General features: G+C 44.8%; 2 protein-coding genes across 8 annotated transcripts in view; one reads left to right on the forward strand and one right to left on the reverse strand.

Annotated features, from left to right (window-relative positions):
* On the forward strand, nucleotides 1-18,174 carry DENND10 (DENN domain containing 10). 4 transcript variants are annotated; one of them, XM_027112730.1, is made up of 10 exons: nucleotides 1-141; nucleotides 2,192-2,388; nucleotides 3,717-3,796; nucleotides 6,971-7,119; nucleotides 8,427-8,538; nucleotides 10,362-10,462; nucleotides 13,080-13,187; nucleotides 15,070-15,164; nucleotides 16,625-16,803; nucleotides 17,233-18,174. In XM_027112730.1, the coding sequence occupies exons 1-9, from the start codon at nucleotides 87-89 to the stop codon at nucleotides 16,799-16,801; spliced, it is 1,074 nt and encodes a 357-aa protein (XP_026968531.1). In that variant the 5' UTR covers nucleotides 1-86; the 3' UTR covers nucleotides 16,802-16,803; nucleotides 17,233-18,174. The 4 variants fall into 4 exon arrangements, with proteins under 4 accessions (XP_026968531.1, XP_026968530.1, XP_026968533.1 ...); XM_027112729.1 differs by having other exon boundaries at nucleotides 16,625-18,174; XM_027112731.1 differs by lacking the exon at nucleotides 1-141 and adding an exon at nucleotides 1,863-1,902 and having other exon boundaries at nucleotides 16,625-18,174.
* Nucleotides 17,879-25,797, reverse strand: part of SFXN4 (sideroflexin 4) — a 21,349-nt gene continuing 13,430 nt past the window's right edge. For 3 of the 4 annotated variants that reach the window (XM_027112737.1, XM_027112735.1, XM_027112733.1), the window contains 3 exons: nucleotides 23,436-23,521; nucleotides 21,560-21,677; nucleotides 17,879-20,493 (listed from right to left, as the gene is read on the reverse strand). In XM_027112737.1, coding sequence (XP_026968538.1) covers nucleotides 20,416-20,493; nucleotides 21,560-21,677; nucleotides 23,436-23,521 — 282 coding nt within the window. In that variant the 3' untranslated portion in view covers nucleotides 17,879-20,415. The remainder of the gene's footprint in view (nucleotides 20,494-21,559; nucleotides 21,678-23,435; nucleotides 23,522-25,797) is intronic. The other variant, XM_027112736.1, reaches the window with a different exon arrangement.

Genomic DNA, 25,797 nt, shown 5'->3' on the forward strand with positions numbered 1-25,797 from the left:
GAGGCGGAGCTTATGAGCAGAGAGCTGGGAGCGGTGCTCTGCGGCGGCGGCGGCGGCGGCGGCGGCGGCGGCGGCGGCGGCGGAAGATGGCTGCAACTGAGGCTGCGGACCCTTTGCTGATGCTCGGAGTCGGGCTGATCGGTGAGGAGGAAGGCACCCTGCCCCGCAGGCCCGCACCCAGTTCTGACTTCGCCTGGGCCCGGGACTGCCCCTGCTCCCGCGGTCCCCGGCACCGCCCGCGGTGGGGAGGGCGCGGCCCCCTCCATGTTGGGCCTGGGCTAGGGGCTGCAGGGCCCGGCCTCCTCGGCGCAGGGCCCCGGCCTGCCGCCCTGGGCCCGGGCGCCCGCGGCCTTGTGTGGGGCCTGCCGGGCCGGGAGGCGGGGCCGGGTACCCTGGAGGCCTCCTAGGCTCTGGGAGGGAGCTCCTCCTGGACGCCCCGGGCTACAGAGGAGCCCGGACGTGGAGGTGACCGAGCCGCGTAGGCGAGTCGCCGGTCATGCAGAGAGGAGCTTGCAGGCCGCGCGTTTGTGAGGCTGCAGGGCCGGGGTCCCTCCGAACGAGGGAGAGCCACGCGTGACTGCCAGCCCGGCGCCCGTCTGGCCCCGGTCATGTGATCGAGCGATTCCAGACGCGGTGGCCAACTGCCAGCCCGGGGTGCTGCACGTTATGCATGGATTGTTTCCCGTTTGACTCTCACCTCGGCTCCAGGGGATCTGGGTAATGTTTGATGCCCACTTTACGCAGCAGGTGGCGGCCCAGGGTGTCATTTGTGCAAGAACGCACATTAGGAAGTGGCAGACCCAGGATGGGGGACCCTTGCAGTCTAGCCCCAGAACCCCAACTCATACCAGTGGAGAACTGCATCCTAAGACAGAGGTCGTGCATATGACACAGGTGTCTACATAATCACAGTGGGTGGAATCCCAGTTCGTTCTGAGGAATTAATGGATATGGAAGTGCGTTGGGATCTTTGGGCAGTCTGGAGTGTGTGCCTGAACCTGGTGCAGAGTTTTTGAAGCAACCATTCATCCAACAGCGACAGTGAGCACGGGATTGCTTGAATGAACTTCTGTCGGTTCCCTGAGTGCCATTGTTCTTTGAAAAAGTATTCTGAGATTTTTATATACCCCTAAACCCTAGCACATTGCTTGGATCTAGCAAAACTGGAGGAAATGCGGCGAAATGTTGCTGATTATTTTCACTGTATCAAAGGAGTGCGTTTATCTGGGAACGGCTTCCTGTGCTCATCTCTAATGTAATTTTTTAAAACTGTTTCAAAGCAAAACCTAAGTACCTCAGGCATCTTAGTCCTTCTTGAAGGTACCTCGGAATTAAGGCTGAATTAAACTCTGACTTTATCTGGTAACAGCAAAGAAAAAGATGGCTTATCGTATTTTCAATTCAGTTTTTTTTTATTTTTCATGTCGACATGAATTTAAAAGGGATTTGCTTAAAAATAAGTGGCGGGGAGCTCCTTACCCTTATGAACCGAGGAGTGCCAGGTGTTGATAACTGCTGAAGCTGTGGGATGGAGGCTCATTTTATCATTCTACTTTTTTTTAATACTTGCTATTTTCCATAATAAAAGGGTTTGTTTTTAAGTCTATAGATCAAAAACTGGATTTTTACTACTATATGTTCAGTTACTGTTTCTCTAACGTTTAGGCTATTTTTGCCTGGAGTAATTATTAGCAAATTGTTCCTATTTTGTTACTGAGGTGTTGACTTTGGTGAAACTACATATATGACTGTTTAACCATTATTATTAAAATTTTAAGTATAGAATGCATACTGTCAGTACATAGCATATGACAGAGATTTCACCATTTTCTTAATTTCCAGTTTTCAACAAACCCATCCATTCTATGTATTCATTAATGATCCTTCCAACTAGATTAAAAGGTAAAGTGTGGGAGGAGATAGGGAAGACCCCTAGCAAACCTCGAAGGCTACATTTTCATTCATGATTTGTTAGAAAAGCTTTTTACTCAGGTGGCCTAAAATTCAAGATCAGGAGAGCTAGCTAATGTAACCAGGAGAGGTAGGTGAGAATTGGGGGTTCTCACGTGCTCTGGGTTGCTTTGTAAAATGGGGTGTTAAAACTGATTCCACGAAGTGCTTCTGAGTAACCAATCAATTCACTTCCTTGCTGCTGTTTGACATTCTCACAGTGACCATCTTTCCACCGTAGAAAAGGACACAAATGGAGAAGTTCTGTGGGTGTGGTGTTATCCTTCCACGACAGCTACTTTAAGGAACCTACTGCTGAGAAAATGCTGCCTTACAGAGGAAAACAAACTTCTCCATCCCTTCGTCTTTGGTCAGTACAGAAGAACATGGTTTTATATCACAACAGTTGAAGTTCCAGATTCTTCCGTTTTGAAAAAGGTATGACTGTATGAGGGTCAAAAAACGAAAAATATTTTAAGTGATGTAAGATTCCAATAACCCTTAGCTTTAGACTTCATCATTCACAATACGCTTTGGAAAAATATTAAATATATGACTTTAATTGGGAATGTTCTCTTTCACATTTCACTCTCATTCATTGTATTTATTGGTGTATATTATTTGACTGACCTGGGGTTGGTATAGCGAAGCCTTTCCCAGGTTATACTTGGATGGAGTAGAAATGTAGAAGTATTTTCAAAGCCTGGACTCTGATTAAAAGTGGGAAGAAGTATTTTTCCATAACTAAAAACTATTTTAAAGGTTATAATTATCCTAGTTAAGAAAACCTTTTCATTTGTTTATGGATGATAAGGATATGTTAAGAATAGAAAGGATAATTGAGGAAATTCATGTGTTCTGTAGACTTTGTGTGTGTGTGTCATTTCATATGAATGCCATCAGGTGACAGACTAAAAACCAGTAAGTATGTGGTCGTTGTGCACTTTCCTGGTCCCACAGAGCCAGTGGCTTTTTCAGAGGAAAGAATATTGGAAAGAAGTGGCTGAGCTCCTGGTCGGTTTCTGGGTGGGGACTTCTTTTACAATTTCAGGACTGATTTTATAGTCAATCACCAGACAGTATGCAGCATGTCCAGTTTAAACGTAAGGAATTACGTTTAAAATAACAGGAAGGCAACAATTTAGAAACTGTAAGAGGTTTAAGATAAAACAGAGATTAGTAATTAGAAAATGTAAATTGCAGAAAGATACTCATTAATGGGAATAATAGGTATATGATTATCAGAAATTTATACGTATAATAATAGAGGCATATAAATAAATGAAGGTTATTATAACAATGCCCTTTAGCCTATGTAGCATTTTACAGAGAATTGACTATTTTGGGAACTGTATGATTTTTACTGTATGAATTTTACTGAAACGTATTTTTGTTGTTTTCCATCCTTCTATTTCATTAGTGGAAAACAGTCACTATGTGGTAGGTCTGATACGGCACTCTTAGTTCTGCTTTGTTGAGGGTAGGGGGGCTTAAATAAAAAGTCACATTTCTGATATTTTTGAAATATTTTTATGTTTTTGAGGAAATAACTCTAAAAAATTAAATATATATGTATATATAATTTTTTTTATGTGTGTATATATACGTAAAAGTATAAAGAGGCAAGTGAGGACTTGGTACATTTTGGTCTTTTCTTTTTAATGCTGGTATGTCTTATATAAGAGGCTTGTTAGGATATAGTAATAAAGATTAATTCTATTAAAGCGTCTTTAAAGAGTGTACTTTTGTTTGTTTGTTTTGGACAGGTGACTCATTTTTCTATTGTTCTGACCGCCAAAGATTTTAATCCAGAGAAATATGCCGCCTTCACTAGGATATTGTGTAGGTCTGTATGAAAACTGTATTAAATGCTAATATACAAAAATGAAGATCTTACTCAATAGTAATACAGCAGATTTCTACACTGAGGAAGCATATTTCAGCCTTCTGTTTCCCCAACTTAACCTTTACTGGCCCTACAAACACTGTTTTATCAAGAGGAACTTTGTCTTCTGCTTCCATGGTACTGTTCCTCTTATTAGGGAAAATGGTGGAGGGGAGGAGAAGAGGCAGTTTGCACAACTATTGTAATTTCTGGGTACTTTGAGTCACTTGCCACTTTTGGTCTGTTACTTCTGCTCGTTTCCAATCTGGAACTTTCCTTAGGATGGAAGTGGTAAGCAAGCTGGTTCATTTGTGGCAAGGTCTGTGTGTGGGAGTCATTTGGGGAAAGTTTAATGGGCATTTTGAATTATGCTAAAGCACAGGAAAATATTTCTTAGCTGGAATGCTGAGGAGCTGAGAAACTGATTTTTTGGTTAATCGTTAAACTGAAGGATAGACGCCTTCAGTTTCATCCCAGCCGTTGAAAAAATTTAACTAAAATATACAGTCTGCTTTTTTGCCTTGATAAGTGTATCTGGTGGAATTAATGAAATCCGTCTTATATGTTAGGGATATTGGCTTTTTCTTTAATCAAGACTTTTTCAGGGTTTGGGGTTTTGTTTTTTTTCTAATATTGTTACTAGATAGAATTATAATTCTCAGTGTTATGTATTACTCTCAGCCCTCAGGTTTATGCCCAATAAGTAGGTTTTTTTTGGGGGGGTGGATAAGGGGAGTTGTTTCTGTTTTTCTCACCATAAGTCTGATATATGGTTGTCTTATTTGCAATTTCTGTGTATGACCACGTGCACATGCACGCATGGGTACGCACACAGCGCAAGAATACAATCTTATCACCTAAGTGTTTCGGTTAGGTTGTATTTTGACAAAATGCAGTTTAATTGTTTTTGCAGTCAGCTGTGATAAGAAAGGCTTCTTGCTTTCAGTGAGATAAATTCCAGGTGTATGGCTCGCTGTGGAATATAAACAGTTTTCTGCAAATGCGGCACTGACACAAAGGGAGATGATTATTGTTAGAAGGGGCTCCATCCAGAAGCCGTGAACTAAAAACACTGCAAAGTTGTTTTTGAACAAACGTTGGACTCCCATTTCATTTGATTGAGTCAGGGTTAGGTTACTCAACTGAATTCACTGGGAAATGTTCTGGGGCCCAGAAGGCGAGGTTGCTTTAGACCCCACTTCCTGCCCAGGAGGAAGCCCAGAGGGTGTCTCCGCTTGTGCAGAGCTGTGGCTTTGTCACATTCCGGATTCTCTTCTCTGTCACAGTTACAAGAGAAATGAGGGCTCAAGCTATGGCCAGCCGCCCGCTCTGACCCCACCCCTTACCGCACTTGAGTGCTTGCCCTAGCGCCTGTCCACGCTCACGTGCTCATGTGCACACACACTCACTCTCCCCGTGTGCACGTGTGCCTGTTCACACACACAGAGACAAGCACTGTTTTTTTTTCACTTTCCCTTTATTTTCTATTTTACTTTTATTGAGGTATAGTTGATTTACAAAGTTGTATTAGTTAGACTCACACTTTTTTTTGTTTTTTGTTTTTTTTGCGGTACGCGGGCCTCTCACTGTTGTGGCCTCTCCTGTTGCGGAGCACAGGCTCCGGACGCGCAGGCTCAGCGGCCATGGCTCACGGGCCCAGCCGCTCTGCGGCACATGGGATCTTCCCGGACTGGGGCACGAACCCGCGTCCCCTGCATCGGCAGGCGGACTCTCAACCACTGCGCCACCAGGGAAGCCCTAGACTCACACTTTTTGATGGTGGTGAGGTGCTCTCTCCCGTTAATGGTGAGAGGTGCCCTCCACAGTACGCTGCTCACGTGGCCATGGAAACCCGCATGGAGGGGTTCATTCCCCCTGTGGGATCTGGGTCCAGATCCATGACCCCTTTCTATAATTTTAAATTTTAAAAAATAAATTTTATTTTATTTAAAAAAATTAATAATTTGAATGGTGTTTTTTGGTTTCCTGCTTTGTTTTGGTGGTGGTAATGTAAGCACATCGTAAAAAGAAATGCAAATAATGCCAAAGAGTATACAGTGAACCCTAAGTCCCTTCCTTCCCCTCTTCCCCATCTCTAATTCTACCTACCGACTCCCCATCCCAAGGCAGCTCCTGGGCTTCCCTTCTCTATATCTTACTGGAGATATTTTCTTCATATATAAGCATGTATATGGGGTTGACTGTTCTATATATATGATAGTTTACAATATTCATTGTTCTTTGCCTTTTTTCCCAAATTTATGCATTGAAATAATTTTAAAACACTGATGACTGACAAAATTTAGTAAGCAGTTAAATCACATGCTTTTTTCACTTAGTCTACAGTAAATATAGTTTTCAAGTGATCTTTCTTAAACAATTATTTTATTTTCGTCCCAATTTTCTATCCCTTCAGCTACTAAAATGCCCAAGTAGACCCAGTCCTGCTTCTCCAGAAGAATTTACATTTACTTACTTATAGGAAGATATTTCAGGGGAAAGGGCTGATTTCACATGTAAGCTATAAATGTAGCCAGTTTCCTGTCAGCATTTTCTGGAAGTTTTAACTTGATGAATGTGTCTAGTGTGCATTTATCACCAGAAACTTAAAGGAGTTTGATTTCTTAATTATCTAAATACAGCTACCTCTGAGAACTCTGATAATAAATATAGGTTCTACACCTAATTACTGCTTTCTTTGTGAACCATGCATAAAACTCCTTTCTTGTCAGAGGATATCCAGCAATAAAACAGTTGTTATGACTAACAAAAACAGTTGTGAATGTAAGACATAAAAAGAGATAAGGATACAATGTTCTTGAGAACAGCAGGGCCTCAGAAAGTCCATAGTTCATTCTCCTGCCTAAGTGGACCACAGCAGGCCTCCCCAGATGTAACAAGAGGGCTGACTTCACAGAATTGTTGAAGGTTGTTCAAGTGGTTGTTTTGTTTTTCTAATAGATTTTCTAATTAAATTTATAGAAGTAACCACATCATGAAAAGATTCAGGCATTCACAGGTGTATTAGCAAGTTGGCTTAGATTCTTTAGAACGTACCCATACCTGGCCTCGGTGCGTTTCTCCAGGTGGTTCATGCTAACTAGTAGCACACTTGCTTTCTGTCCTTTCTCACAGAATGTACCTAAAACATGGGAGCCCAGTTAAGATGATGGAGAGTTACATCGCGGTTCTCACAAAGGGGATATGCCAGAGTGAAGAAAATGGCTCTTTCCTTAGCAAGGATTTTGATGCCCGAAAGGCATACCTTGCAGGCTCCATCAAAGGTAATAAATAAATAAAAAGAAGCAAAAAAGAAACAAAAACCCATCCCAGATGAGTCCATCCCAGCAACAACAAAATCCCCAAGCCAAGGACAATCTGTCATTAGACTCTGTTATTTCATCTTTCCATATATTTTCATCTACATGATATTTGTTTCCTATGCAGGAGGGTAGTTCAACTTCTACATTTCCTTATGTGGTTAGAACTCTGTCAGGAAAGCAGACTTCTGCGGTGTTTCTTTCCATATGATTGCAGCTGTTAAGACAGAAATGTACTTTCACCAGTGAGCTAAAGTTCATGGGTCGAGGTCTCCACTGACTTCCATCATTTTCCTTTCCTTAGATCTTAGCAGTGACCTGTTCCACCTGGGGAGCTCAAGCCCCTGACCCAGAGTTCCCATTCTAACTCCCCATCCCTCTCTCCTCGCTGGAAAGTCCAGCCTAGGGCTAAACCGAGACATCAGGTCCTTAAAAGGGAGGAGAGGAGAACTCCTAGGGCGATGCTGGCCTTCTTTCTCATCCTCCCACAGCACCTGTCTTCACTCTTTTTTTCTGACCGTGTTGGATCTTCATTGCTGCTCGCGGGCTTTTCTCTAGTTGCGGCGAGCGGGGGCTACTCTTTGTTGCGGTGCGCAGGCTTCTCATTGCAGTGGCTTCTCTTGTTGCGGAGCATGGGCTCTAGGCACGCGGGCTTCAGTAGTTGTGGCTCGCGGGCTCTAGAGCACAGGCTCAGTAGTTGTGGCTCACGGGCTTAGTTGCTCTGCGGCATGTGGGATCTTCCCAGACCAGGGATCGAATCTGTGTCCCCTGCATTGGCAGGCAGATTCTTACCCACTGCGCCACCAGGGAAGCCCTGTCTCCACTTTTGATCCTACTGTTTTATATGGTTTCTAAGCATCCCTGTTGAGGTGTTAGGTGTTTGTCCAACTGTCTCACAAGGACTTATGCAATGATGTGTATGTGGGTTTGGGGGGGTCAGTGAACATTTTTTAAAATTTAAGTTTGCACGACACCGAGGATGGTGGTTCCCTTCATATAATTCCACTTTCTTGTGAGTCTGGCTTCATCTGTGCATCCAGCATACTGTCCCTTGAGGGAGCAGGTGTAGCTACTGTAACGCCCATCCTGGGGAGCAGATGTATGAATTGATATGCCCATCCACCAAATAAGGTGCTTCTGTACTTATAACATTTACCTAAATTTATTCTGTGTTGAAAATAATTTTGCATTCATACAAGAATAATTTCCAGTAAAAACTTGATTTCCTTGTATAATGTTTAATGCAGTAACATAATTATTTTTGTTTTAAGACATTGTATCTCAGTTTGGAATGGAAACTGTTATCTTACACACAGCACTGATGCTAAAGAAAAGAATTGTCGTCTATCACCCCAAAATAGAAGCTGTTCAGGAGTTTACCAGGTATGGTCTCTTATCATTAAAAAGTGTAACCTTTTTTTTTTTTTTTTTTGCGGTACGCGGGCCTCTCACTGTTGTGGCCTCTCCTGTTGCAGAGCACAGGCTCCAGACACGCAGGCTCAGCAGCCATGGCTCACGGGCCCAGCTGCTCTGCGGCATGTGGGATCTTCCCGGACTGGGGCACGAACCCGTGTCCCCTGCATCGGCAGGTGGACTTTCAACCGCTGCACCACCAGAGAAGCCCAAAAAGTGTAAACTTTGTTGGCAGCCACTTTGGGGCCCTCTGTGTCACTGTGTACCCTGTTCTTTGCACACTGGTATAAACAGGCTGAGTTAGGTTGGGGGTGAAATACCATTTTGGTGTAATGTTTTAGTTTAGATTGAGTAGTTCAAGGTTACTGAATTTGAACATTCTTCTTTAAATTTTGAAATATGAATATTTTGGAGCGGGGAGTTTGCAAACTTTCCCTTGCCAGAAAGTAAATATCTTAGGCTTGTAGCCATACGCTCTCTGTCCCGACTACTTAACTGCCACAGGTTGCATAAAAGCAGCCATGGACAGTCCATACGTAAATGAATGAGCTCGGCTATGTTCCAGTAAAATCTTATGTGCAAAGACGGGCATGGGCCATAGTTGCCTGACCCCTGGGCCATAGTTGCCTGATCCCTGTTTTAGGTAAGTTGTTTCTTCCATTCAATTTTATTACAGACTGTATTATTTATATAATAAATACAGTTTGTTTTGTTTTCCTTGCCAAATCGAACTTAGATCCTTCTTTAAAAGCAGGGGAACTACTATTTATGCTGTTTACCGTATGCCAGGCATTGTATAAATCACCTTAAATTATTAACTTTACTTATGACAAGAACCCTGGGAGGAAGTGTTACTGCCCTGTTTATAGATGAGAAGATGGAGGCGAAGGGTGAGATATTGAGAAGAAGAAAGACTTGCTAGTCAGAAGGACCTGGGTTAAAGTCCTGGGAGGCAACTTTTTAGCCTTGTGACCACATAAAGTGTACGTAATGTTTCTACGCCTCAGTTTATCTGTAAAATGAAGATGATAATACCTGCCTCGTTAGCTTGGTTTCAGGATTGGAAATAATTTGTGTATCGTGCTCAGCATGTACCTTGTCCATAGTGGGCACTCTAGAGACGATCATTGTTATTATGATTGTGATTGCCTTAGATCTTAGGTAACAGGACCAGAGTTTTTGCCCGGCTCTGACTCCCAAACCTTGTATTTTTCCACCCAATTACCCTTTTCCTCTCCATTTATGCTTCTGAAATGGGAGTGTCCACAGCTGCTGAGATATGTAGCAGGCCACCAGGGGGTTCACAAAACCACAGATAAATTCGGCACCTACTTCTTCCTGTTTTATTGGAAGTTTCTTTAAGAAAACTTATTTTTGTATAAAAACAAACACAAAGTAGTTTGCAAGTTGGGCTGGAATTTTAAATATGAAATGCGAGACTTCAAAAAAATTTCTTGCTTGCAGGGCCCACTTTGGATTTTACCCTCAGGCTCCCTCCATGGCAGTCTGCAGAGTGGGCGTTGGGAGGAACACTTCAGAAGCATCCTTCCTTGCCACCATGGAGATCTTTTGAAACTTTACCTTGAGCCTTTTGTAGCCAATCTGACCCAACAGTCGGTGTTTAAAACATTGCATTACTTTACTTTGAAGCCTGGAGGAGGTGTTGGCATGTTTAGGGCTTGTTCTCCCTCTGCATCTGGTAACCAGTTTCCTCCCCCAGAAGAAGAGGGAAGAGGATGGGCTGAGTCTCAGGTGTGGGCTGGCAACCATCTGTGTTCTCACCTTGACCCCAGGACTCTGCCTGCCCTGGTGTGGCATCGACAGGACTGGACCATACTTCACTCCTACGTGCACCTGGATGCCGACGAGCTGGAAGCCCTGCAGATGTGCCCAGGTAGACAGCAGGCTCCCAGGGGATGAGAAGCTCAGCTTTACCAGGGGTGTTTGTTTCGGGGGATTTTTTTTTTTTTTTTAAGTGCATTCCTAAGGGGCATACTGATCTTTTTTTTTTTTTTTTGGTAAATGCAACCGTTTTTTTTCCCTTAAAAAGTTTTTTTAATTAAAAAAAAAATTGTGCACCTGAAACCAACACAACATTCTAAATCAACTATACTCCAATAAAAATTATAAAGTACAAAAAACATTGTGGTAAAATACACATCACATAAAAGTTACCCTCTTTTTTTTTTTTTGGCCGTGCCTCATGGCTTATGGGATCTTAGTTCCCTGGTCAGGGATCGAACCCACGTCCCCTGCACTGGAAGGCGGATTCTTAACCACTAAACCACTAGACCACCAGGGAAGTCCCTAGAAATCTTAATTTTAATGTGTTGGGACTTTTTAGGCTTTTATGATTTTATTTTTTATATTTTGTTTAAGAAAAGTTCTATCCCAACAGTAGAAAGGTATTCTCCTATATATTCTAGTAAAAATTTTTAAAGCTTTTTCATCCCCATTTAAGTCTTTAATCTGCCTGGCATTACTATTTTTTGTAGGGTGTGGGTTTGGGATCTGGTTCCATTTTTTTCCATTTGGATGGCAACTTGGCTCAGGAACACTTACAGAATAGTGTCCCCTCTCCAGGAATCTGCAGTATCATTTCATTTCATTGATTGATTGATTGATTGATTTATGGCTGTGTTGGGTCTTTGTTGCTGCGCGCGGGCTTTCTCTAGTTGCCACGAGCGGGGTCTGCTCTTCGTTGTGGTGCGCGGGCTTCTCATTGCGGTGGCTTCTCTTGTTGTGGAGCACAGACTCTAAAGCGCAGGCTTGTGTTGTAGGAGCTCTGGCCAGGAGCCTCGATAACCAAATATACATTTCTTATTATATCACAATATTACAGCCCCTTTATTTCCCAAATGATGGAAGAATTATGGTGTGTATTAGTCAAGGAAGCGAGTCATCATGCAATAAACATTTTTTAAGCACCTAGTAGATGCTGAGGTCTTGGCAAGTTGCCGTATTATATAAGACAAGACACTTTTCCTCAGTGACTTTATGATCCAATTGGCAAGAAGAAATTGAAACTGAGCGGGGCCCTATGGGCCTCCCAGGCACGGAGGCCTTTTTGTCCCCCATTTTTTGTAGACAAGACTCCAGCCTCCATGACTTACCCTGAGTTCCAAAGGGCAGATTCGAACAGTTGCAAATCAAGGGAGGAGCAGCCAGGTCACCACCTCTAACTGCAGGAGACTACAGATATCTTCTGTGAAGGTCCAAATTGGCTTCGGCCATTTTCAGCTTCTTCTCCACCTCTGGAGTCCGTCTCCAGCAAGGGTCCTTCTGCCCAGTGCCATTCAAGCCAATAGAATGAGTTTTCGTTTCGGAAGCAAAGGAAAGCTTCATCCTTCGATCAAAGAATGGAGAGGTCGCAGCTGGTGCATCCACGCTCTCCCCCGCAAACCGGGGTCGGGGCTGTTTTATAGGGATCTCGTTTTGTGGGTGGGACAGCAGAGCTCTCGCAAGTTGCCTGCAGGGCTCACGCTCCAGGTGGCAGTGCCGGGCCGCAGTCTCTCTGCACACGGCCCACTGCTGCCATCTTGAGCTCCAGGTTTTTGATTTTGTTGCTGCTGTTTTTTTTTAAATATATAAATTTATTTATTTATTATTTTTGGCTCTGTTGGGTCTTTGTTGCTGCACGTGGGCTTTCTCTCTAGTTGCGGCGAGCAGGGGCTACTCTTCGTTGCGGTGCGCAGGCTTCTCATTGCGGTGGCTTCTCATTGCAGAGCACGGGCTCTAGGCACGCTGGCTTCAGTAGTTGTGGCATGCGGGCTCAGTAGTTGTGGCTCACGGGCTTAGTTGCTCCGCGGCATGTGGGATTTTCCTAGACTAGGGCTTGAACCCGTGTTCCCTGCATTGGCAGGTAGATTCTTTACCACTGCGCCACCAGGAAAGTCCGCTGACGTTGTTTCTTAAATGCTGTCACTTGGTGAAGTAAAAAATTGGTCCTCAAAAAACAAAAAAATTTTTTTTTTTTTTTTAATCATACTGCTGTGTGAAATCCAAAGTCTGGGAACCATTGTCTTAACACCAATTCCAGAAGTCTGCTAATTCTTGAGTTGCCCTGATTCCTTTAGCATTTATTGTATCAGATCTGAAATTGGGGAAGATGATGCTGTTTCCACTATGCTATCCCTGAGGAACCCGAGTGTTTGGCTATGACTTTCCTGTTGACAGAGACCTAGGGGGGACAGTGGTCAAGAGAATCCTTGCTGCCTGCTGCCTCCTCTGTCATTCTTGACCCAAATAACGATGACTGAAAAGCAGATGCTTTGCTTCAGCCTTCCTCCTTGACACCGAAACCTAGTTTTGGAACATTTTGAGTTGCTTGAGTTTCTTCAGGCAATTGGCAAAAATGTCATCTTAATAAATGCCGCGGGATATGGCTAAAATGCCCTGGATAAATAAAGCAGAGAAGAAAAGCAGCTGATGAGCTTTTAGACTCACTCCTTGGTATGTTCACAATGTGATTTCTTCCTACTCTAGTAACGCTGGTCCCCTCTGTAATGCAGGTTACGTCGCTGGATTTGTAGACTCGGAGGTGAGCAATAGATCTGACCTGTATGATGTGTTTGTGAATCTGGCAGATGGTGAGATTACCATTGCCCCGCTTGCAAAAGGTTAGTTCTCTGTTCTGTTCTGTGGACACAAGATGTAAGCCAAGCAGTTGTATTTTTTAGGCTGATTCTCCCTTTTGAAGGCCTGCTTCACCTGTTGTGCTGGAGGGATTTTTCTGTTTCTAGAACACAGCATTCACGTTAATAGACCTGACCCTTTTAGGGATACATCTGAGTGCTTATGCTGTACGGTTATATGTTAATAAGATAAATGGTCTGTTTGTCTTGTTTCTTCAGTTTCATATTCAAACAAGGTGTATTTGTTATCTATTGCTGCATAAGAGATGACTTCTAAACTTAGTGATTTAAAATAGCAAATACTTATCTCACAGTTTTGGTGGGCAGGAATTTGAGTGACTTAGCTAGGAGGTTCTGATTCAGGGTCTCTCATGAGGTTTTAATCAAGATATTGCCAGGGCTGCAGTCAAATGAAGGCTCAGCTGGGGCTAGAGAATCCATTTCCAAGCTGACTCACATGGCTGTTGACAGGAGGCCTCACCACATGGGCCTTTCCATAGGGCAGCTCGAGTGTCCTCACCACGCGTCTGCTGGTCTCCCCAACAGTGAGCAATTCAAGAGAGGGGGGACCACAGTGCCTTCTGTGACCTAGTCTAGGAAGTCATACACGATCACTTCCTCCACCTTCTATTTGTTAAAGCAAGTCATTAAGGGAGAAGAATTAGACTCCACCTTACAAAGGAAGGAGCATCAGAGTGTGTGCAGACATCTGTCACCACACGAGGGTTGAACATGACTCCCGTGTGGAAAATCTTTTTGAAGGATGTCTCAGTAAGCAGCAGGGAATGAGAGTATTCTTGGGGCTAATGAGCAAGAAAGGGTGTTCTAGTGTCATAGGGTCATCTCTGGCCACTGTAAATTATCCTAAATTACAGCTGCACAGAGTAGAAAAGACTGGGTTAAATACGTTTTGAGCCTAGGACACTATGAGGTATTGGTTTTAGACAGGAATTACAGATATCGGCTTTTGTAGTGTCATTTATCTTTCTCCTAAAAGTGGGAGCAGCTGAATGCCAGCCAATTAGGGATTTTTGTTAGCTAGGAACGTTCTGATAATGTGAGGTTTTATCTAGCAACCTCAAATTAGTAGAACCAGAACTTGTTTTCGCTTTGAAATTACAAATATAATAAATATTCATGGTGGAAAATTCAAAATATAGTATCAGGTCTTTAGGGGATATTGCCTTTTGTAAAGCCGGAGTGATAGAAAACTAGCTGTAGCCGGGGCCACTGAAACTGCTGAAGCGTTAGGACTGGAAAGCCTGGCAACTCCCTGCTGCCCTCTGCTGCTCTGAGTCTATAAAACGGGCTCATCCCAGTGGAGTTTGTCCCTCACGAGTAACAAACAGAAATTTTTGTTAACCTTCTGGCTGCAGAAAATAGCAGTGTATATAATTAATGTAACTTGGGTTGTTGCCTTAGCTCGTTTCTAAGGGCCTTTACACAGTGAATGTTGAGCTGCTTCTGCAGAACTGACAGGAAGTGCTGCTTTCACAATATCGCTGCCGGAAAGATAAACGTGAATTCTCAACTGTGAAGACCTGGACAGGAAAGTCAGGCTGTTTGCTGGCTTACAATCACAACCCATAGGCAGTCAGATTTCATTAGGTTTTGTCTAGAAAGAAAAATAATTCTTATCAGAATTTTGGTTTGGTGGTGGTGTATTTTTATTTTGGACATGAAGTATATAAATCATGATCATGCCTTACCTCCTATTGTGTCACCATATTTGTGTGTAGTAATAAGATGGAAATGGGGGGTTGTCAGTTGCTTTTTGAAAATTCCCTCTGTGTGATCGTTCAAGTTTCCAGATAGATGATTACTTTTCATTATGTAAACATCTAAATATTTTTCTTGATCTCACCAGAGGCCATGACAATGGGCAAACTACATAAAGAAATCGGTCAGTTAATTGTCCAGTCGGCAGAAGATCCAGAGAAATCAGACAGTCAAGTTATACAGGTAATGCCTTAATCTTCCCACTGACTGAGTCTCGAAACGGCATCGCTGGGCAGCGGCTGGTTATCTGCTGTTCACGGGCACAGAGTGAAGTTACTGGGGAGGCCAGTGGGCAGCTGCTGAGATGAGGTCTGCAGGATTGGCCCTGGCGAAGATGAGCCAATGAGTTATCAGGCTCCAGGGAAAGACGGACAGAGGGCGTTGGTGCCAAAGCCAAGCGTTTATAGTGAAAGATGTGATTGCCAGGTGGTGAGAGGGGCCATAGGGTTTGGCGGGGACCCGCCAGCAGCACTGTCCTTTCTCTTCGGTGCTGTGGCTGGGAGGAGTGGGCAGGTTTTTTCCCGAGAACCCAAACACTGAGACTGTCTTACCGGACAGATGGTCATTGCCCACCCATTGCCCTGTCAACATTAGAGGGAAAACAATGTTAGTGAAATGTGTAAATTTGAGTTTTGTATTACTGTGTTTTTCATGGACTAAAAGGGATACACAGATGACTCAGTATAATGTATGATGAGAGTGCCTACCATGTTGTACAGGTTCACAGTATTTGAATAAGTTAATGATGTCAGCAAACCAGGAGAAAGACATGACTTTAAGGCGAGCTCTGCTGAGTCCTCAGCCACCCGAGGGGAATGTCAGTCAGTGAAGGGGAATAAAGCCCATGCGACAGGTGCTGGGTCACTCATCCCAGGCAGGAGGGGACTTTGGGGAGAGATTTGTTCTAAAAACAATAGCAGTTCCTCAAAAAGTTACACATAGCATTAACATAGATTTGGTAATTCTACTTCCGGGTATATATCAAAAACTGCAAGCAGGAACTCAAATAGATATTTGTGCACCCGTGTCCCACAGCAGCATTATTCACAATGGCCAAAAGGTGAAGACAACCCAGATGTCCATCAGCGGATGAATGGAAAAAATGTAGTACATACACGTGGTGGAATATTACTCAGCCTTAGAATGAAGTTCTGACACGTGCTACCACGTGTATGAACCTTGAAAACATGTTAAGTGAAATAAGCCAGTCAAAAAGGACAAATATCGTGATTCCATTCATATGAAGTACCTAGAATAGACCAATTCACAGAGTCAGAAAGCACAATGGTCATCGCCAGGGGCTGGGGAGATGCCGGTGGGGAGTTGCTGTTTAATGGGTACGGAGTTTTGGTTTGGGATGATGGAGAAGTTCTGGGATGGACAGTGGCGATGGTTGCACAATACTGTGAACGCACTTGAAACGCCACTGAGTTGCACACACTTTAAAAATGGTTAACCCCGCCCCCACCGATCCCACCGTCACCGCTGCTCAAAATTAACCATGACATGTATTTTTTGTTGTTTCATTTTTTATAATTTATAAAGTTAGTCTGATAAACTTAAAAAAGAATAGCAGGAAGAATTCTGGAGAACTCAGATTTTTTTGATACTAACATATTGTGTATCTTCCTGTTCTATTAAAGGATATTTCCCTAAAAACAAAAGAAATCTTCACCAACCTGGCTCCATTTTCAGAAGTTTCGGATGATGGAGAAAAGCGAGTGCTCAATTACGAGGCACTAAAGCAAAGACGATTTCCACCAGCAACAGAAAACTTCCTCTACCACCTAGCAGCCGCGGAACAAATGCTGAAAATCTGATGGTGGGACAGAATGTATCACTACTGATAACTGATCTAAAGCCCTAGCACCATGATTATCCATTAACTGTGTAAAATACTGGAAATAACAAAGAAAATGTTATATTTTTAATGATTTATTTGAAAGCATTGCAATTTGACCTGAAAAAGCACTGAAACACATACGAAAACACTTCCGATTTCCTCCTATCTGATTAATTTCATGCCTACTCTCAATGTTTACAAAGTGCTGTAACCACCTATATATATAACATTATAAAACAGCCTGATGTCCTGGAGTAAGAGCAGAACAGCTCTGTCAAGTTCTCCTGCAAATCACAGCAAATCCGAAAGCCTTCATTATTATAAGTTCCAGTTTGTCTCAGTGTGTAACCACAAACTAATGGTTTATTTTCAGAAAGCTGCCTGAAATTGTGCTTTGTATTCTTCTAGGAAGAACTTTAATGCCTCATGAGGAACTCTACTTTGAGCCAAACTACTAAGTTTTCTGCAGAACCGTCTAGAAGATCATTCAAAAGACCCTGCAGTTGCACTTTCTTGTAAAAGAATTTTTTTTTCCTTAGCCTTTGAACATTTTGCCTATAGTATGAGGGTTCTGCATAGATTTTATACTGGAGTAGACAACTTAATAATCCATATTTATACTGTTGCAGAGGTAAGCATTTGGCAAACTTAAGCCATGAGTACTCTTTAATTAACCCAGTTGCTAGCAATATTCTTTTGAAAAAGATGCCAGTCCTTATGTAGTAGAGTAAAAGAAGAAAGCCCATTTGGAATATAAATGTCTCTATGGCTGAAACAGCAGCCTTATGTAATTGGTGAGAGAGTGTGAGAATTAACTTCTTGTAAAGGCCAAAACCAGAGAATGTCTTCAAACAACATCAGTAAAAATAATTTGGCCACGTATGAAGATAACCGTTCTTTGTTTAGTTAGGTAACTTTTTCATAATTGGAGACCTAAAAATTGCAAAATAAGCATGGGGGTCTAAATTATGTTCTTATTATATGTGTTCATATTCATTATGAAAGGTTATTTTTCACTCAGTACTGTTGTCCTTAGAAATCTTACCCAGAAAAATGTTTGCAAAAAAGCTTGTCTTTATTGGATCGTTCATTTATTCCCGGTGTTAGACATTTGTTAGGGAAAAATTTTTAAAAATAGCCCCTCCTTGGGTGGGGGCAGGGGAGGATTTGAAATGAGATGATGTTTACTGAGGCCAACAATTGAAAATTAAATCTGCACTTTATGAGAATGAATACTAACATCATTTTTGCCCGTGTTTTTTTTGTATTACTCTATTAGCTAATGATCAAAGTTGTTAAAATGACAAATTTATGATACAGAAATAAAATGAAATATTTTGATACTCGGCAGTTTTAGGCATATGAAAAATTGTGCCCTCTTTCTCTAATTCTCCCCACCGCAAACAAACAAAAGAAAAAACTCTTTTTTAAAAGTCAACTGCAAACCCACCGGGGAATTATCCAAAGACCGATTTGAAAGTTAGGCAGTCTGGTTCCTTCCACCACTGGCTCAGCCCTTCTCTCTCTGCCCGGCCCTCCTCCACCCCGCACTTCCTGGAGCTGACTGTAAGGTCCAAGTGCCTTCTCTGAAAAGATGCTCTCACATTACTACTCAGTTATCTGTCAGTGGCTGAACCTCCACTTGGAGCCATTGCACATTTTGTTAAGTTTGTTTAGTATAAGCCTGTGGCTACATGGAGCTGAATGATACATCACTTTTACTGATTTTGTCCTTTTAGGCTGTTGTGAAACATCTTTTACCCAATTTGGAGATAACCGTCATTGTGGCCTAGGGAAAACTGAAAGCCACAGGTGCATTCTTAGAGGACTTGGGGCAGGGTGTGTTGGAAACAGCCCTCCATCCAGTACGCATACGTTTGGGTACCTACTCTACACCGTGGACTGCGTATCCTGGGGCTTCCTTGATGCCCAAGACAACAGTTCCTGCTGTCAAGGTGCACAGTCTATGGGCACATAGCTTCAGCAAACGGGATTGCACGTGGTGTGGCACGTGCTAGGCATGATACGAGCACTATGGGAGCACATTGGAAGGGCACCTAGTTCAGTTCTGTGAATCCTGGAAGGCTTCCTGGAGAAGAGTGATTGACGTCCAAGTCAGACCTGAAGCACAGGGAGGAGTTAGCCCAGAACAGAGGGAACAGCTGGTGGGAAGGCCAGAGAAGAGAGACCACAGCACATCTGAGGAACTGGATGTCAGTCCAGAGTGAGGAGAGGGAGTGGCAAGAGATGAATAAGGTAAAGGCTCCCGCCTGCCATGGCAAGGAATTTGGACTTGATCCTGATGTACTGGGAAGCCATTTAAGGCTTTTAAGCAGGTGTGGTTTCGAAGAGCGGGCTGGAGATGGACTGATGAGCGACACCAGCAGGGGATATGCTGTTGGGCTGGGCAGTGGACGCGGAGGGGTGAGTTCTAGAGACTTAACAGACTCAGCCCAATAGTGCTGAATGGGGTGGGGCGATGGGGGAGTAAGGCCAAGGCCAGTGATCCTGTCTGACGAAACTGGTACGCGGTGGTGCCGTTCCCTGAGGTTGGGAGGGGAAGATGGTCTCAAGTGGACATCCAGATGGCGAAGCGCAGGGGGCCGCTGGACGTGGGCCTGTTGGGCAGGGGAGAGCAAGCCCCACGACAGGCCCGCACAGGGGGCAGTGGCAGTATGGCCAGCATCTGTGGGGGCACGGATGACGGCAGTCTCAGCAGTGGAGGGCGGGGTGGAAACAGTGAGGGTAGAAAACTCTGAAAAAGTCCGGCTACAAAGGGGGGGTTTTGCTTTTTGCATGAGGCAGGTGACTCAAGCAGTTGAAATGCTACGGAGAAGGAGCAGAGCGGGGAGGCTGGAGCCAGAGGGGCAGAGGAGGCCGCAGAGCAAAGGCCCTGAGCAAACAGGAAGGGTCGGGCTCAAGCCCAGGGCACAGCTGACTTTGCACGGAGGAGGGGAGGCCGGCGTGTGTGGAGGGAGGTCAGCAGGTTTGGAGCCAGGAGGCCAATCGCCTTGGCTTTCACAGTGGAGGAGGAGACAGGGTCACCTGCCAATGAGGAGAAAGAAGCAGCTGGGCAGCAGCTGGCAAAGATTTTAAGCAGCTGTCTAACAGGAGTAAGCTGAGAAGGGACACAGGATTGCTTTGGGGGTTGGAGGCCTTCATTGGCTCCCCACGTGTACACCTCGGGATGGGCCATCAGTTTAATGCCTGTGCCTTGGGCACGTGGGCATTGGTGGACCTTTCTCCTTCGTTTTCCAATACTCAACTTTAGAAAAGTTTACTAGTAAGTTCACAGTATCCTTTCACAGGCTGACGAATAGAAAACTGAATCTTACATCACACATTCATCCCCTCAGCAACCCCGTGTGGTGGGTTAGACAGGACAGCCCCCGTTTCTCTCCTTCCACCCAAGCTTGTTTAACCCTAGGCACGATCAGCCTCAAAACAGTCTTGGCGTGCGTAATCGGAAGCCATCCTGTTGGTGCAGACACCTCTGGGGGTTCCAGGACACTCCTGGCAGGGTTGTCCAAACTGAAACCTTGGAGGAAGGTTTTCACGCAGGTACCAAACAAATTCACCTAAAACTCACCCCTATACCCCTCTGTTGTAGAAGAGTTCTGTTTCTTCTGTTGCAGACTGAATTTCCTTTTCAAGCTCACTGCACTGTATCTAAAACACAAAGTTAAATTCTTACTATTCACATTAAGACGTCTTCTTGCCTTAGAAGCCAAGTTTAAAAAAAAAAACAACACAATTTCAGAAAGCATCTATTTCATATAACCTTTTCAGTGATGTCTAATCGATAACAAAGAAACATTAACCTAACTTCTTAAAAACTTCCTTATGGAAAATTTCAAATACAAACAAATGCTGTGGCCCATGTAATGTCCAAGGAGGTGCCCTGGGCAGGGGCCTGGCAGAATCCCTCTTAGCCTTGGGCTCTCTCTGCAAACCACCCTAGGCAGGACAGGACCACCATTCAGCTACGTCATGCCCACCTCGGACCAACAAGGTATTTTTAAAAGTCCAGCAAATGCCAAGACTTGCTTGGCGGGGTTTGGGGACGGGGGGGTGACAGCCAAGAAATGCTAGAAATTGATATCTGCTACATCAATAACGTCCTTGATACCAGCAACAAGGCTCTGCAGAGGCACTATGATCATCATCTGTCTTTAATAGAAACTAAGCCTCAGAGAGTTTAAGCAGATTGACCAGGGTCATGGAAGAGCTGGGAATCTGAGTCCAGGCAGTCTGACGCACCATAGATCATCATGGTCTATAGAACAGCAGCCACTAGCTGCATGTGAGCACGTAAGATTAAATTAAACTAGATTAAAATTTCAGTTCTTTAGTCACACTAGCCACGTTTCAAGCGCTCAACAGCCGCATGTAATAAGCGGCTACACACACTGGACAACACAGATATAAAACATTTCCATCACTGCGGAAAGTTCCATTGGGTGGGGTGTCGCTATAGTATATTATGAAGTATTTAAAATACCTCAAAGGTCTTTTTTTAACGTCCCAGAAACATGCTTCAGATATACAGTTAAGAAACACAGAATCCAAAACTGTACAAGTGACCTGGGAGATGGGATTATGCATAAATAATGTTACTTTGTTTTATACTTTTGAAAATTTCGCAGATTTTTTAGGAGAATAATTTATTTCACTCTGATAATGAGGGGAAGAAAGAGATATATATTCTTAGAGGAAGTCGAAGGGGGACACTTACCCGTCCAATCTGTGGGAATACACTGAAAGAAACTGGCACCATGAGTCCCATGACAAGGATAGTACAAGAAAGCTTTAGCGTCCACAGTGACCACGGACACTGCAGGAAAAACTGGGTCCTGTAAGAGACAAGGTACCAGGGCTTTTTTTAGAGGTCAGCCCTCTGCTCGAATGGTGTCCAATTGTCTTGCCAGCAGCTGCAGGCCCAGACTTGGTTCCCACTTGCCCCACAAACAGGCGATACCAGCAGCTGCACCCACAGAGCACTCACTACACGTCAGGCCCGGGTCAAGCACTTCACACGCATTTGCTCATTAGATCCTCCCGTGACCCTGTGAGGTTTGTGTTATCATCATACCCTTCACACGAACAAGAGGCTGCAGCCACAGACCGTGTAAGTCCCTTGTCAAAAATCTCCAAATTCTTAAAAGTGAGAGGTCAGATTCTAGAGCCTGTGCTCTCCCCTGGGCTACACTGACACGGATGTGACATTCTGACCATGACCTTTGAGAGTGTGGGAAGAAGGTGCAAGAAGCCCAGCCTGGGAGTCAGAGACCTGGGGTCCTGGGGTCCGGCTGGGGCTCGGCCACTGACAGACTGTGTGCTCTTGGGCAAGTCACTTTCCCCTTCTGAGCCTTGAGTTTTTTCATATGCAAAATGAAAGGGTTGAGTCGGAAGAGCCAAGGTGGTCACTCCAGCTTGGACACCATCATAGCTGTGGGATGACATGAGGTCCTTCCAGGCACCCAAGGCCCACTGGGAAATGAGGACCATCTCTCCTCACCAAACAGCGGGTGCCACTGTGCAGGCCTCAGGGGACGAACCGCAGGACCCCAGCTTTTCCAGAAGCCCCCACTCTGAGGCCAGCCAGAGAGGTTCAGGAAGACCCCAACCCAACAGAAGTCCCCACACCCACCCAGCTGGATCAACCACGGGAAGTAACAGTTGCCTCTGCCCAGGACACTGCTACATCCTGAAATGTGCTCCTTGTGTGGTCCTAGCAGGGACTTCCGAGCTCACCACCTGGACAGAGCGCACTGGTTCAGCACTAGACAGGTGACCCCTCTTGGGCCAACAGAATCCTTCCTTGGGAGTTTGTGAACTGAGTGGAAGACATTCCCTGCCCCTAAACCCCCAGGGTTTGCTGTGTTTTTCTCTCTCATCAGGACACTGTGAGGATATGAGCTGGGAGGTGGCTACAGTCATGTCCCTCAACACGAAGAAGCCAGTGTGTGGTGGGAGAGAAGGAAGACAACACCCACGAAGAAGAGAGGACCGTCCTGCACCAGAGCTACTGATCAGCTGCCACAGGCAACGTACCCTGACCGTACCCAATATCTAAACCAACGCATCTCCCTTCTGCCCTAAGCTACTCACTGCAAGTGGGGCCTCTCATACTGGCCGATCCCAGGCTCTCCTCCTAACAGGCCATGTCTCGCTTCTCAAAAGGGATGGCAGTCTACTGATTCTGGGCCACTTAAGCTAATTTAACACATGCTTGGAATGAAGGGGGAAAAAGAGGCTTGAGCAATATTCATAGCATATCAGAGCTGGGAGAACCCGCAAATCATCCACACTCATCATTCTAGAAGCGAGGAATTGAGCCTCAGCAGGTGCCGGGACATGCCCAGGAGCAGATGTAACTGAGGACAGGGCCTGGGCGAGATTCCAGGTTTGCTGGAATGTGCACATCAGGATTTGCACATCTGCCCTAAATCAATCCTACTATCTTAACTGTGATGAAGCGTGTTTAGAAGGAAGATTCCTGAAGCAACTTATTCCCACCTCTCCAACCAGGTTCAGTACTTGACGAGTTTTATACAATTTTGATTGTTAAAATGTTTATTCCTACCCGGGGAGATGAGCGTACCTCTTACCTTTTAAAAAAGTATGAGAAGACTTCAGGGATAAAAGCTGAGGTCCCAAACAGCACAACTCTGGATGTTGCTGTGTCTTTAACGGCCTAGTGGAAATGAAAAGAAAGCAGCTTAGCACGTGGAGTGAGACAGTTTCCAGGCATCTTGCAACTCACGACAGAGGCCGGCAAACAGCAGCTCTCCCTTCTCTCTTAGTCAAACAATGCACGTGCAAAAGGTGAAGGCGGCGCCTGACGTGCACACGTACAGAGGATGCCTGGGGTTGGTGCCAGAGGAACCAGAGACGGGATTTACCTCCCTGACTCCACAGTGGTCTCCATCACTCCCCCAAACCACCCCAAATAAAATACCAAGCACAAGCAAAGGCAGCTTACGGACAAATCCTTACTTAGAACCAGATGGCAGTCCGTTTGATGGAAATGCTGGACTGGACTTGCCACTGAGGACCGCTCCATGTTTTCCTTCCAGTCCAGGACTCTGCCACTGGCCTTCCTCTCCTGAACAGGCCCCCCAAGTTATTCCCACCCCTTCCAGTGGAGGAAGGCCGGCTCTGAGTGCACTGGTGTGGCATCACACCCACATGTAACATGAATATGTCTTCCCGTATGCACCCATCTTTTGCTTGTGTAATTAACAATGTGCTATAAAATTTTATTTTGCGTAAACACGTATGTATATTTCCTACCATGTTGTCATCTTTTCTAGAATATACGTTACTCTCTATATTGAACATTTAAACATATGATTGACTGTATGGGTTACATGCACAAAATCATGTGTACTCAAGAGCAATGGCAGAGACTTTCAAGGGAAATTTCCGACTATAGATGACACTTGCATGTGAACTTCAGAACCCAAGCCCTGGATAAGACACAGCTCCACACACAGCACCGCTCAGCGTAAGATGGACAGGCACTCTCCCCACCATTCCCTCCCCTGAACTCTGTTCTGTGCACTTCTGTCCTCCCATAACCCCATGACCCTGTGACCCTGGGGCTACAGCCCGCTGTCTGGGCTCCTCTGCTGTACCCAGCAGGCCTGTTCTCTGCTTAGGACACTAACGCTCAGCTCACCCGATCCTCCGCGGGAATGTCCTTCCCCCACGAGGACAGAGGGCGCCAAGAAGGGTGGCTTTTAAAATAAACTTTCAGGAATACAAGATAAAGTTGTTTGACTCCAGGAGGAGAAAAGTGGCTGCGGAGCGTGCTGTGTTTCAACGTCAGTGAGGCGAGGCCAGCCTCGCTCCATTTGTCTCGTGTGGAAGAGAAGACATTCCAAACCAGACACCGGTCATGAGGAGACACTGCAAGACGCGTGACAGCTTGCAACTGAGTAGCCGACAAGGCCAGGCCAAGGAAAACAGCACGGACTAGGCTTCTGAAATCTGATCAAAGGTGCCCTATTACAATCAGATATTGCTGGTTACGCAGTTTCTGAAATTTTAGCCAAAGAAAATAAACCTTTCGGTGACAGGGAAGTGATAAAAGAATGCTTACGCACAGTCGCAGACACTTTATTCTTAAGATAAACACTTAAAAAAGAGCAGACCATCAAACCTTTCTTTTACCCTAAATTGGCCTTCATGCAAAAAAGGAAGTTTCTCTCAATGAGCTGGGCTAGATAAGTGGGTAGCTAGCAGGGCCCGAGGCTGCCTCCCTGCCCCCAGCCCCTGGAGAAGAGGGATGCTGACTGGTAAGGGTGTGGGTCTCCAGAGCCCAGCACAGCGCCCAGCAGGGAGGAGGTGCTGAGGAACAACTTGTAGATTAAACATTTGCTGTCACTCTTCTCTCCAGCTCTGTGAACAGTTCATAACGATACCCATGCCCTGCACTTAAATTTGAGTTGAAGAGAAATGCAAACATATATCCACACGAAGAGTCGTACATAAATGGTCAGAGCAGCATCACATGTAATAGCCAAAAACTGGACACAATCCCAGTATCTATTGCCTGGGGAGTGGACAAGCAAAACGTGGTACAGCCATACAATGGAACACTGCTCAGCAATAAAAAGCCACACACTACTGATGCCTTAAAAGTTGGACAGACCTCAAAAGTCAAAGAACCCCTACACAAAAATACCGTATGATTCACTTGTATGAAACTTCTAGAAAAGGTAAAACTATGACGATATAAAGCAGATCAGGGGACTTCCCTGGTGGCACAGTGGTTAAGAATCCGCCTGCCAATGCAGGGGACACAGGTTCGAGCCCTGGTCTGGAAAGATCCCACATGCCATGGAGCAACTAAGCCCGTGCGCCACAACTACTGAGCCTGCACTCGAGAGCCCGTGAGCCACAACTACTGAGCCCGTGAGCCACAACTACTGAAGCCCACGTGCCTAGAGCCCGTGCTCTGCAACA

Source organism: Aethalodelphis obliquidens, unplaced genomic scaffold (assembly GCF_003676395.1).
Source record: "Aethalodelphis obliquidens isolate GAN/ISIS:26980383/991018 unplaced genomic scaffold, ASM367639v1 scaffold11, whole genome shotgun sequence".
In the NCBI taxonomy this organism is placed as follows: domain Eukaryota; kingdom Metazoa; phylum Chordata; class Mammalia; order Artiodactyla; family Delphinidae; genus Aethalodelphis; species Aethalodelphis obliquidens.

What these genes read in the sequence shown, in the direction of transcription:
- DENND10 (XM_027112729.1), top strand. Translation starts at nt 87, where the DNA reads ATGGCTGCAACTGAGGCTGCGGACCCTTTGCTGATGCTCGGAGTCGGG. An exon ending in GCTCGGAGTCGGGCTGATCG is followed by an intron (nt 142 to 2,191) that starts GTGAGGAGGAAG and finishes TTTCCACCGTAG; the next exon opens with AAAAGGACACAAATGGAGAA. An exon ending in ATTCTTCCGTTTTGAAAAAG is followed by an intron (nt 2,389 to 3,716) that starts GTATGACTGTAT and finishes TGTTTTGGACAG; the next exon opens with GTGACTCATTTTTCTATTGT.